Source organism: Equus quagga, chromosome 16, assembly GCF_021613505.1.
Source record: "Equus quagga isolate Etosha38 chromosome 16, UCLA_HA_Equagga_1.0, whole genome shotgun sequence".
NCBI classification, from domain to species: Eukaryota; Metazoa; Chordata; class Mammalia; order Perissodactyla; family Equidae; genus Equus; species Equus quagga.
In genome coordinates this window covers 57,910,979-57,924,819 of record NC_060282.1, presented here as the reverse complement: position 1 = coordinate 57,924,819, position 13,841 = coordinate 57,910,979, and the positions used below count along the sequence as shown (strand labels likewise).

The following is a 13,841-nucleotide window of genomic DNA, read 5'->3' as shown; positions in this document are numbered from 1 at the left end:
TCTATTCCCAACCTTGGCTTTTCCCCCCAGCTCCAGACTCTTAAGCTGAATTGTCAGTTTAACAACACATGGCAATCTCCATAGCTGAAGATAGTATTTTGACCTGTTGCCTTCCAAAATCTCTCTCTCCCTGCTCTAAAGCATCTCTATATATGAACTTACCTTTTTGTCTTCCTGTCTTAACTAAGTTTCCCCTCACTCACTCTGCTCCGATTTCTCTTACCTTCTCTCTGGTTCTTAGATAAACCAAGTTCATCCTTGACTCAGGACCTTTACATTTGGTGCTCTCTCTTCCTGGAATTCTCTTCCTGACTTTCACTTGGCTAATCCCTTCTTGTCGATCAGATCTCAAATGTCACCTCCTCAGAGAGCCCTTCCCTGATCATCACTTCTAAAGTTGCTCTCATTCCCCCAGAGCTCTCTACACCTGTTTTATTTTATTCATAACACATATTTTCTTATCTGTCTCTCTACTGAAATAGAGTCTCCATTAGATAGGGAATCTGTCCAGCTCGTTAACGCCTGTAACCAGAAGACCTTTGAAGAGTTCTTGGCACAGAACAGGTGCTCAATTAATATATATGTGTGCATAGAAATAAAGTTTGGAAGGATATATACCAAACAGCAGTTGTTAGCTCTGAGTGGGGAGTAGTATGGGAGGTAAATTATGAATTTAATTTCACTTTCTACCAAGATATGTTTCAGTTAGTCTTAAATTATTTGAAATGAAATTGTATTACTTTAACAATTAGAAAAATTAATAAACATTTTCAGTTAGAAAAATGATTGATAAACTTTTGATGTTAAAATAAACTGTTTAATTGGAATATGCATTTATGTGTGGGATATTTCTTCCTTTCGGATGTTAGGTAAGTAATGTTACTATATATAGTAAAATATCTATGATTTAGTAAAAGCACTGAAACATGAAGCAGCAGAAGCTTTTCACCCACTTCTCTTTCCTCTGAACTTGACCACTGTATCTCTCATAAATCATTTAAATTGATTTCTTCTTCAAAAGGTAACAAGATCAAACCATTAGCTTGATGATAATTTATGCTTATTTTTCTTTAAATTATTATATTTTACATCTTTATTTGATACGTTCATCCTGAAAAGGTTTATTTGTTCTTTGTATAAACACACTAAACTTGTAATACTAGCTGTCACTCCCAAGTCTGAATGTTAAGTCAACATATGTGTGAGAGACCTTCAACTTATCAAGTATTGCAGGTCACTGATTGTTTTGGAAACTCTTCTAATACCTGTGGACTTAGTTCAAGGCCAGTTAATTTTTTTTAATAGGATGAATAAATGGTTAATTGTTTGCTTTGATCACTCAAGTGTAGGCTGTCACCATATATAAGAAGTCTAGCTGGAATCTCTGTTCCGTGACATCCTTCCCGTTCTAGTTGCAGATTCTCCTCCTTAGAAGTTCTGCATTTCATTTGCAAAATGCTGACCGTGTCTCTGATCTGGGGGATTGTTATAGCAGTGGGCTGCTGCTTATGGCTTATTCTTGGAAGGAGGAGAAGGTAAGGAAAGTTTTGTCTTTAGATTGCATTTTAGTTCATTCATTTAATGTTCTTTTACTTTCATTGTTATACAATAAATTTGGTTTTCTATACTTACATACACTAGCATTTCTTCTTTAATTTTTTTAAATTAAAAATTTAAAAAGCAGTTTAAATTTTAAAAGTGGTATCTTTTTTATTATATCTAACAGAAGATATAATGATAGTGTTTCCTTTTTAGTATTGGTATACTAGTGTTAATGCAAAAATGTACAACCTTGTTAAACATAATTGACAGAAATTTTATGAGATATCTGTGTATGTTTATATGTGTATATAAAGAGGAAGTCTGGATTAGTAGGGATACAAGTGGTAAGAATGATCTTCAGTGGGAAGGGTCTCTTTCTATCATGTGGATTAAATAGATGCACTGACTAAATAAATGTTCTCTTCCAGCTAGTTCTGGGGCATTGTATAAACTCAGCCTAAGTTTGGACAAGAGCACAGAGCATGCATTGATCACTCTATTACTTTTTTCTTATTAATGATAATCAACCATAGTGAATTGAAAAACTGCTAAGTGTGTGCAACAGCCCTCTTATTTGTGTGTGTCATTTATTTATAATTCGTTCAAGAATACAAGAAATACAAATAGAGTCAGGTACATAGCCATCGTTTATTTAACTTCTGATCTCAGAGAGAATTTGAGGGGGGGGTGGGTATGTAAATATTCTCTGATATCAATCTCCAAAAGATAGAATTACCCACAGCACATCTTCAACTGTGTAGATTGCTCTGTGCTGTGTATATCTTACAAGTCTTTTTTTCCTTAAATGTATTTTTAATTCAGGCCTAATAGTTTCTACTTTTAATCAAACTACTTATCTTTGAACTAAGAAAATAAAAATAATTATTTTATGCTATGTTATTCTATCAAGAGGAAGAGTTTTATGTTGGAAAATAAATGTTTATATTGTCTAATGAAAGCATTTAAAATAGCATTGTATTACAATTGATGATCCTGTCAATACTTATCTCACTTCATTTCATTTTATAACAAGCTAACTTCTCAACTGAGACTCTTCTCTTCAACTCTCATTACAAAATAATATCTTTAAACTATGAAGATTTTGCAAACTTTAATTTGCAGTCCTCTCTGTAATTCATTAGTATGTGTCTGTAAAGAAAACAAATAAAACATTTTGAGATATTTAGGCAAATGACGCTTAGAAAAAATATAAACACTAGAATTTACTTTCATTTCTGCACTGAGAGCAAGAATCTCATTGGCCTTGTTGATCCTTTTATCCTCACCATCAGGAAAAGTGACCGGCATATAGTAGACATTCAATAAGTGTTTGTGGAATGTATTCATGGATAGATGGATGGATTTAGTAATCATTTTCACCAACATGTCATGTTACTAGGTTAATATAACCCATTATTTTAGTAAAAGAGCAGGGCCCCATCAACAAAAAAATATCTATAAACTGTAGAGTTTTGAAGATTGAAGTCAGTAATAAAAATTTTGAAACCAAGTATAAATAGAAAACAACATATAATTTTCCACATCTATCACATATTTGTATCTTATAGACAAATGGGTGAACCGCCTCTGGAGAATGGGTTGATTCCATACCTGGGATGTGCTCTGCAATTTGGTGCCAATCCTCTTGAGTTCCTCAGAGCAAATCAAAGGAAACATGGCCATGTGTTTACCTGCAAACTAATGGGAAACTATGTACACTTCATTACAAATCCCTTGTCATACCATAAAGTTTTGTGCCATGGAAAATACCTTGATTGGAAAAAATTTCACTTCACTACTTCTGCAAAGGTAACCAGTTTTGCATTTATACAGCATTCTGTTTGTTTGTTTTCTACTTTTTAGTATGTCAATCTACTTAGTCATTTTGATGTATTTAGACTTAAAGATAGAGATGTTGAAGAGAGTTACACTTACATGGAGATTCTTAGAAACATAATAAATCAAATCAAACATAACTTTTTGGTACTAATCATTTAAAAAGTCAAAATAGGTATAGATTTGTCATTTCTTATGAGAGTGAAATCAAACTTAAATATTTTACTGAGCCAGATGGCACTGTATGAGTAAGATAGGTACAAACTCACTCATGTCAATGATGTCTACACAGCACCCAGAGTGCATGTGGTGAAAACTTTATATTGAACAATGTTCAATAAATGTCCCACACTCATGCTACACTATTGTTTAATTTTGTTAAGGAACTGACCAGATATTTTGGCAACATTTAAATGTAGTCTAAGAGGCTCTTTTATAGAGAGAACTCCCAATATTTACTGAGTTTCTGCAAAGAAATATTAGACATGGTCTCTGTCTCTAAGTAGATTAAAGTCTGGTTAAAATACATCTACAAAGAATATAAAAGAGAACTAATGATTAAAAAACATTATTGATTGGCATCCAATCAACGTGCAAATAAATGCAGCAGCATAAGAAAAATAAGCAATAGACAACTGGAGCGCTTGATGGATGTTTCACTGAAGACCCGGGATTTAAAGTTGGCCTCAAAGGAGGGGTATGATTTGGTCATTTGTTTGTAAAGTGCTATGAAATCGTATGTGGGAAGACCATTTTCCCTTTTTCATTTTAACTAGTAGAGAATTATGAAAGTATCTAATCTGTTTTCCTCCATTTCCTAACACTGGGTCAGGTTTAATTTCTTTTCTTACACATTTTATTTACGCTCAGGCATTTGGGCACAGCAGCATTGACCCGAGTGATGGAAACACCACTGAAAACATAAGCAAAACTTTCATCAAAACCCTGCAGGGTGATGCCTTGAACTCCCTCACAGAAGCCATGATGGAAAACCTCCAACTTGTCATAAGAGCTCCAGTCGTTCCTAAATCACAGATGCCTGCCTGGGTGACGGAGGGAATGTATTCCTTCTGCTACCGAGTGATGTTTGAAGCTGGGTATCTAACTCTCTTCGGCAGAGATCTTACAGGGCAAGATACACAGAAGGCACTTATTCTAAATAACCTTGACAACTTCAAGCAATTTGACAAAATCTTTCCAGCCCTGGTTGCGGGCCTCCCCATTCATGTGTTCAAGACCGCCCACCATGCCCGGGAAAAACTGGCAGAGGGCTTGAGACACCAGACCCTCGGAAAGAGAGACCACATCTCGGAACTGGTCAGCTTTATGAATGACACGCTCTCCACCTTAGACGACATGGAGAAGGCCAAGACGCACCTCGCTGTCCTCTGGGCGTCGCAAGCAAACACCATTCCAGCAACTTTCTGGAGCTTATTTCAGATGATTAGGTAACTAGCAACTTAACCATTTATTTCTTTGTTTTAGTAGAAAGCAGAAATTCAACTGTTTTAACTAAAGAAAAAGACCCGTGGTCTGTGGTACTTTCTCATGCTGTCAGTCAAGAATGTGACATTTACCCTTTTAAGTGTTTAACACCTGTCAGCTTATCCAATTCCCACAAAAGCCTAAGCAGCTGTGTCTGGTAAACGCATCTTCTGGAAGCAGAGCCGGTCCCAGAGAAGGGAAGGTGCTGGCGCAGGGTTGATGCAGGTCTTCGATCTTAACCCCAGGCTGTTCCTGGGTGCCTACTTAAGTCCGTGAATCCAGTCTTCATCACCATAAAAATATATTTAAGTGATTACTGACTTGTGGACAGAGAAGTGGCAGTGCCTATGCATTATTCATTTGTTTATTAAGTTTGTCTTATCGCTCCATTAGTAATTTCTGTCCTACTGTTTATTTGACCAACCACGACGATAGCTATGGAGCAATCATAATATACTATGATTGATGAGATTTAGCTAGATTTTGCCTTTTAAAACTGTACATAACAAAAAACTGTATGTTACATATATTTGACATGACTTGATTTCTTTCTAAAGTGTTAGTCTTTTGGGAATTTGACATTCAAATGGTTTATAAAATTATTCCCATTAAGTTGGGTGTTTAGTATCACATAGACTCGGAATCAACATTCCATAGGATCGGGAATGCCAAATTTCCATTGATGGCTGATAATTTTATGTCTTTAATATAAACAATATATTAAAACAATCTCAGATATAAAAACCCATTACTAACCTATCTCAAATGTTAAATGTCTTCCAAAGTTTTTACTTGAGAAAGCTTTGTCCAGAATAAATTCACTTATTCACCATAAGGTTACAGCATCAGTTTACCATCATATAGGTAATAATGGCTATTTTATGATAGTCACGCAAATCTCATCAGTCAAACTTTTCTGAGTCTCATTTTATTGCAATTATGGCATATAGATCCTAGGCCACAGCTCTAAGGATCCAGTAAACTGCAATGCACCGAAATGAAGGAGCATTCCCTTCACGCGTCAACGTGCTAGAACAATAAATTATGATTTAAATGGAAAAGCTGTTATTCTACCTGAAATAATGGTATAGATTTTAAAAGTAAATTTAAATTTCTACTTGCAATTTACCCAGTACTTTATAATTATCTAAGATGCAATTTTCCTTCTCAATTGCTGTATATATGACTAATTTGATCCTTTCATCCTTATTAGAATCATTTATTTATAAAAGTCTGGCCAAAGTTTTACTTCTATGTAGCAATGCCTTTTTAAGGCAACAATTCTTGCTAATATCCAAAGACTTAAACACAATTATGAAATAAAGTAAAAACTAAGTGGGAGTGTCACTTTCCCACCCTCTCTGGTATTTTGCCCACCTAGTTAAAAGAAGGGGAACATGACTATTTGTTTGCAGATCTTTTGGTATAGAAAAAAGTTATTTTCTGTATATCTTTTCCTTTCCCTTAACTTTCAACAGAAGCCCTGAAGCAATGAAAGCAGCTACTGAAGAAGTGAATAAAACACTAGAGAATGCTGGTCAAAAAGTCAGCTTTGAAGGTGGTCCTATTTGTTTGAATCAAATGCAACTGAATGACATGCCAGTGCTAGGTATGCTTACTATGTTACATTTCATTTCCTGTCCTACTAACAGTAATCGTCAATAGATATGCACTTGTTCTAGGCATTTTGCTAAGTATTTCGTATGTGTTGTTTCCTTTGATCCTCACAGCAATCCTATGACTAGAGTCTATGACTATTTCTCTATAGCAAGTGAGGAAACTGACACCTGGAGGTTAAGTCACTGCCTGGGATCGAATGGTGGAACCGATTACGGTGTTAGGGTGGGACTCAACCGTGTACTTTCAACTACGTCTCCGCACTGCCTACTTTGTCTCCTTTGTTATTACTCTTACCACTGATTTTATGGTTAATGGGAGCATATAATTCATTTGCATGAAATAAAGGGGAAAAAAGTACCATCAAGAAACCACAATTAGGGGCTAGCCCCGTGGCTGAGTGGTTAAGTTCGCGTGCTCCACTTCGGTGGCCCAGGGTTTCTCTGGTTCAGATCCTGGGCGGGGACATGGCACCACTCATCAGGCCATGTTGAGGCGGCGTCCCACGTAGCACAACCAGAAGGACCTACAGCTAGAATATACAACTATGTACTGGGGGGTGTTGGGGAGAGGAAGAAGGGAAAAAAAGGAAGATTGGCAATAGTTGTTAGCTCAGGTGCCCATCTTTAACAACAACAACAACAAACCACAATCAGCTGCATGGGTTGGGTGATGGGATTGAAGGTTATTTTATTTTTCTTATTTTTGCTTCTCTGTGTTTATAGAAATACAAAGCGCTATATTTTTCTAATAAGAAAGAGTTTTCTTTTTGGTTTTGTTGTTTTTCTCCAGAGGAAAGAAGCCAATGTGTGCTTTCAGGGACGCTGTGTCTTAGTGGAAGGGACTAGGAGGCAAACAGCACAGGTTCCATGTTGGGCTCTACTCTGCCGCGGGAGCCCTCCGACTGGTCACCTCACTCTTGGGGGCCTCACTTTTCTCATTTGTAAAATAAAGTGCTAGCATGCTTTGATTTTACACACGATCATGTGATGAGCACCTAAGACATGACAATTAAAAGGATAGAGGCTGGACCTTCTCATTAGACCTATACATTTTAGCCATTCAGAGGGTGGTTCTTTTTGTCCTTTACATCTTTACCAGGCATCAGGGCATTCTCATACAACACTAGATAGTGTACTGATACAAATGGGTTCTTGTAAACACTGAATTGAGCTGCATCAAACATCTAGAAAAATATTTCCATATGAAAGTGTTATCAGTATATTAAATCTCAAAAGTGATCAGTTTTGAATAATTCACATAAAAATGATTTACTGATTTTTCCCAATTATATTAGATGTCTAGTGTTGTGTAGAAATAAGATTATTTTTCCGTAATATTATGAAAGTCTAGTCCCCGTTGATGACCAAGATTATATCTTTATCAAAAGATTATTATCTTAGATTATCAGATTGAAAAATACATTCAGACACAACTGAATCATTGATCACAGCATAGTGCTAAGAGAAGAAAGTTTGGGAAATTTTTATCTGGCCAGCTTCGCATAGTCTGTTCAGCTTTGTATTCTAGGCTGCCAAAAGTATTTCAGACTGTATATTATGTGGCCTTTAAATAGTTGATGTGTTCTTCTTTCTTCCTTCCCTCTCTTCCTCCCTCTTCTCTTTTCATCCTTTTAAAAATATTTAGATAGTATCATCAAGGAGTCTCTGAGGCTTTCCAGTGCCTCCCTGAACATCCGGACTGCGAAAGAGGATTTCACTTTGCACCTGCAGGACGGTTCCTATCATATTCGCAAAGATGACATCATAGCTCTTTATCCACAATTAATGCACTTAGATCCAGAAATCTACCCAGACCCTTTGGTAAGTGACCATTCATGAAAGTTCAGTATCCAGGCGATGTCCACTCAGATTGAAATAAAGAGGAAATTTACCATTGCAGAATGGATTTGATCATTGAAGCTATGGGGATTGTCTCCTTTATTATGTGAAATATTCATTACATTTGGGAAAATCTGGATGATGACCTGAATTTTTAATTTTGATTCCTGATATTTGTCATCGCATAATCTCTGCTAGATTATATCTGCAATTGTGATAATAAAGCTGCTGCCTTTCTTTTTCCTTAAAACATGCCTGCTCCCAAGTCCAGGAAATTAGAGGCTAATATACAGGCTCTTCTAGTTTCTGATATGAACCCTTCTTTCTAGTTCGGCTAAGCGAGAAACTAGTCACCTGGGCGGGACGGGAGGTATCAGAAAGCTTTTTCTGCCCATCAGTTCTTATTAACCTCCTGCCCCTTATCACTTTCTGATTCAGGTATGGTATTTGTAAAGTACTAGTAGATTGGATTAAAAAAGAAAATTACCCTTTGGAGCTTCCAGGTCAAGAAAGAGATAAATTCCTTTAAAACTAGCTTACAGGTTTATTTTCTCTGTGTTTTTATTGCAGGCTTTTAAATACGATCGATATCTCGATGAAAATGGGAAGACAAAGACCACGTTCTATAGTAATGGACTCAAGCTGAAGTATTACTACATGCCCTTCGGGTCAGGAGCTACAATATGTCCTGGAAGATTATTTGCTGTCCAGGAAATCAAGCAATTTTTGATTCTGATGCTTTCCTATTTTGAACTAGAGCTTGCGGAGAGCCATGTTAAATGCCCCCCTTTGGACCAGTCCCGTGCAGGCTTAGGCATTCTACCGCCGTTAAATGATATCGAGTTTAAATACAAATTCAAACATTTGTGAATATATGGTTGGAAAAAGAGGATGCTAGATGATGTTACAGGGCTGCAGAGCACTTATCCACGCCTTTCGACGGATGCATTTAGTGGTAGTGGAGCCGATTCAGCAGGTCCAATTCTGTTCATGGACGCTTGCTTGTGAATCTTAACAGTTTGGTGACAGTTTCCAGATGCTATCTCAGACTGTGCTGGGAAAAAAACTAGTTTCTAGAAGCACAATAATTTGTTTTCATTTGAATAAGTCAGTGAAGGTTCAGATAGCCAGAGACTGAACTGCATTATTTTCAGAGGAAAAAGTCTTTTTTTCCCAGAATGAAGATATTCTAATTGGCAGAAGGTTTTTTTCCTAAGGAAACAGCTTTTTTTTTTTTATAAAAACCACCCAACGATTATGAAAAAGGTACAAATTCACGTTTTAGTGAAACTGCAAGATTTTTTGATTAGATATGGGGTTCTTTGGGTATAGATGTATGTTATAAAGGATATTTCATAGGATTATATCACGCATTTTAACTAGAAAAAAGTATTTTTCAGCTTTCCCTATACCCAGTATTCAGAACTTTTAAAATGGTGATATTGATGTCCTGAAAACATTAAAGTTTGGTTTTAGTATTTTCCCTTTATGTTTTACTTTTGCTGGAAACTAGTGTCTATGTCAGGTTTCAATTATCTTATCGATCCTTTCATTAGATTCCATATTATTGAGAAGATTTTTTCAGAGGAGGCGGTTTTTCTGATATTACTAGACATGCATCAGTGAAAAGAATGTAGCTCTCACGTGATATGTTTTAAAAGTAACGCTGCTTGAAGACTACCATTGAAAAGCTTTGCATAGAAAACATGCAAAGAGTTTGCTAAAAGCAGCTTGGCATTATGTTTTATTTAAATACTTCTTACCTTCAAATGACTTGTAGCTGAAGGAAAGATAATTTAAGGCTGTATGATATCGTTTAACTACTATGTACAATAGTGCTTTGGCAAAATATTTTAAGTATTGGAGTTATCAGCTATAATATTTTTACTGACATTTCTGTATGTATTTATACGTAAATTACATTTCACTTTTTTCTTGTACTACTAATATTAAGAAAATATTGTAACATCTAATACGTTTGAAATAACTTACCTTTCAGAAATAAAAGTGTGAATTTGTGTTTTAAGTTTTGAGAATGTTTAAAACATTCACCTACTGATAAGCGGCAACAATTTTGTTCATTACTCATCTCTTAGAAAAAGCAAAATAATCATTCACTCAAAAATCTCCTCCATACTTCATAAAATTTATTAAAGATTTTTAATTTTACTATTTAATATTATCACAGAATTAACTCTTATGTAGGTTATTTTTCCTATTAAGAAAATTAAACTCGTTTAGATGCGGTTCAAGATTTTAAAAATTCTGTTTCATAGCAAAATGTTTTAAACTAAATTTCTAATGTGGTTTCCAAATGCATTTTGTAACTCACTGAATGAACGCATACATCTTTCTACATCTTTATTCTTGTACAGTGGAGGTTGGCAGTTGGCAGAACTGTGGGCCCAACGTGCCCCTCCACCTGTTTGTATAGATTGAAAGATAAGCATGGTTTTTACATTTTTAAGTGGTTGGAATAAAATCAAAAGAAGAATAGTATTTCATGACGTATGAAAATTATATGAAATTCACACATCCATGTCCGTCAGTAGAGTTTTATTGGGACATGAACACACCCTATTTGTATTCTTCTCTAAGGCTGCTCTTGTGATACAATTGCAGAGCTGAGTAGTTCAATAGAGGTCACGTGTTTGTAAAGCCTCAAATATTTCCTCTGGTCCTTTACAAAAGATGTTTGCCAATCCCTGTTGGATAACAATCCAAAAGGCTATTTTGTTCTATAGTTTTATTAACTTTAAAAAATGCAGTAATATATGAACATTTTTTCACTTTTTATTTTTTCGAGGAAGATTAGCCCTGAGCTAACTACTGCCAATCCTCCTCTTTTTGCTGAGGAAGACTGGCCCTGAGCTAACATCCATGCCCATCTTCCTCTACTTTATATGTGGGATGCCACCACAGCATGGCGTGCCAAGTGGTGCCATGTCCACACCCGGGATCTGAACCGGCGAACCCCAGGCTGCCGAGAATCGGAACATGCGAACTTAACCACTGTGCCACTGGGCCAGCCCACTTTTTTGCTTTTTTAAGAAGCATGTGAAAGGATTATATTTAAAAAAAAAAGATATAATTTTCTTGTATCTTAACTTAGAACTTTATTGAAGGCTAACCCATTTCACTTAGGCAAGAGATCTTTATTTGAAACGGGCTGAAAACTAAAAAAAAAAAAATTATAGTAACCTATTGTAAGATCAAATAGGCCTAAAAGAGCCATATTAAGGGCTAAATTTATTTAGGGTTACTGCGGTCCAGGTCCAGGCTTAAACACTTCACATGGGTCATCTCATTCGATCCTCGTAAGAGTCCTTTGAGTTGCCTGTTACTATTACTCCTATATTACAGAGGAGAAAGAGGGAATTCCAGAAAGGTAAGTCACTGACCACGGTTACAATGCTGGCAAGTGGCAGAGCACTGAACTCCAGGTTGTTCCCACTCCAAAGCCAGTATTCTTCACTCTACGGCAAGTCCAAGCGACAGACTGTCTTGACTCAGGTCATTGAAGATAGGCCACAGTAAACAAAATCCATGATGTCATTTCTGTCCTAAAATCTCCACTGTTTGGGAGCGTGATGTGGCCAGAGGGTGAGGACAACGCAACTGTCATGCTCAGCTGGTCCAGGCTTAACAGGATGCTGAGGACTCCCACCTTACAATGACTCTACGATTAGCCTGTGAGGAGATACTGTAGAATCACATACGATATCACAATGTTAAACTATGATCTCCTCCACGCGAGGGGTTCCTCCAACTCACCAATAACTTGGACTTGTTAATTGGGGAATCTTATGTCGGTCCTCTTAGGATCAGTGTTAGACATTTTCGAGGCAGTTGGGATTAAGCCTTCAGCCTTGGTCTCATTAATAGATAATGGAATACCAACACCGTACTCACCAGCGCTCTCTCCACACCACCTTGGTTGATAGCAATTCAGATGCACAGACCTAGAAAGTGACACCCAGACAGCAGCACTGATGCTTTAAAGAGCATCATGGACTATTCAAACTCATCTAAACTCTCATTTTAGTTAGAAACTGACATAAGGTGAAAGAGAAGGAATTTGGTTAAAAAGTTGCACAGCAAGTGACAGGGCAGGCCTGGGTCTAGAAATCTCACATTTGCAGAGCAAATACTGTCTTCACTGAATCAACTGGTACAGCAGTCCCCCCCATCCACGGTTTCACTTCCCATGCTTTCAGTTACCTGGGGTCAACCACGGCGCTGAAAATATCAAAAGAAAAATTCCAGAAAAAATGATTCATAAGTTTTAAATTTCGCACTGTTCTGAGTAGCGTGATGAAATCTTACCCCATCCTGCTCCCTCCTGCAGTCCTGCCACCCTGTGCTGGACATGAATCGTCTCTTTGTGCACTGCATCCATGCTGTATATGCCACCCACCTTTAGTCACTCAGTAGCAGCCTCAGTTATCAGATTGGCTGTTCCAGTATCACAGTGCTTGTGTTCAAGTAACCCTTATTTTACTTAGTAATGGCCCCAAAACACAAGAGTAGTGATGCCAGCTATTTGAATATGCCAAAGAGAAGCCAAAAGTGCTTCCTTTAAGTGAAAACGTTCAAGTTCTCAATAAGGAAAGGAAAAAATCATGTGCTGAGGTTCCTAAGATCTACGGTAACTTTTATTACAGTATATCATTATAGTTGTTCTATTTTATTATTAATTATTGTTGTTAACCTCTTACTGTGCCTAATTTATAAATTAAACATTATCATAGGTATGTATGCATGGAAAAACATAGCATATAAAGGGTTTGGTACCATCCGAGGTTTCAGGCATCGACCAGATCTTGGAACATATGCCCATGGATAGGGGGGACTACTGTACACCTTTAACATTAAGGGCCCCATCCTGCAAACCAAAGGCATTAGGTTTCAGACACTCGACAAAGTCCGTTTCTTCATCTATAAAGTTATACATGAAAAAAATTAGAAAAATAAAAAATATTCATAAACCTTAACATTACCGTATTTTTACAAAATCCCCACCTTTACTGAAAAAAAGTGTACACCAACAACATCTGGTGTCCTCAACTCTATTTTCTGAAGAACTACTTCCCAGTGAAAGAGATCCAGCGATCTGTTAGAAAGTTGATTGGAACATAGAGGCAGCACTCAACAGCTCCAGAGCAATTCATCATGGGTTAAAAGAACACCAGTTTTAAGAATTATAAGAGTTTGTGAGACAGAGTTTCTGAGAGAAGGGAGGGCTTACAGGGGACGGGCGATCCCCTCCCCCACTTGCTATTCTGCAACATTTCACACCTTGAGAAAAGGTTTAAGAATACAGTGAGTACCCTCTACTTTCATCTAGATCCACCAACTGTTCACACTTTGCCACACCGGCTTTTACTAAGAAAGATGTTTTGAAAAGTGATTTTAGTTACGGCTTTCATTTACAATTTATTTTCCATTTAAGTGCCCCGTTTTCGGTTTTCTTTCTGGTTCCTCTGAACCTCTGAAGAAGAGAACGGGGTGAGGCACCCA

General features: G+C 36.9%; 1 protein-coding gene across 3 annotated transcripts in view; it reads left to right on the top strand.

Annotated features, from left to right (window-relative positions):
- The window catches only part of LOC124228249 (cytochrome P450 7A1), a 54,290-nt gene extending 43,599 nt beyond the window's left edge, over nt 1–10,691 (top strand). For all 3 annotated transcript variants that reach the window (XM_046642632.1, XM_046642631.1, XM_046642630.1), the window contains 6 exons: nt 1,413–1,535; nt 3,111–3,351; nt 4,249–4,826; nt 6,342–6,472; nt 8,128–8,303; nt 8,892–10,691. In XM_046642632.1, coding sequence (XP_046498588.1) covers nt 1,456–1,535; nt 3,111–3,351; nt 4,249–4,826; nt 6,342–6,472; nt 8,128–8,303; nt 8,892–9,191 — 1,506 coding nt within the window. In that variant the 5' untranslated portion in view covers nt 1,413–1,455 and the 3' untranslated portion in view covers nt 9,192–10,691. The remainder of the gene's footprint in view (nt 1–1,412; nt 1,536–3,110; nt 3,352–4,248; nt 4,827–6,341; nt 6,473–8,127; nt 8,304–8,891) is intronic.
- The last annotated feature ends 3,150 nt before the right edge of the window (nt 10,692–13,841 follow it).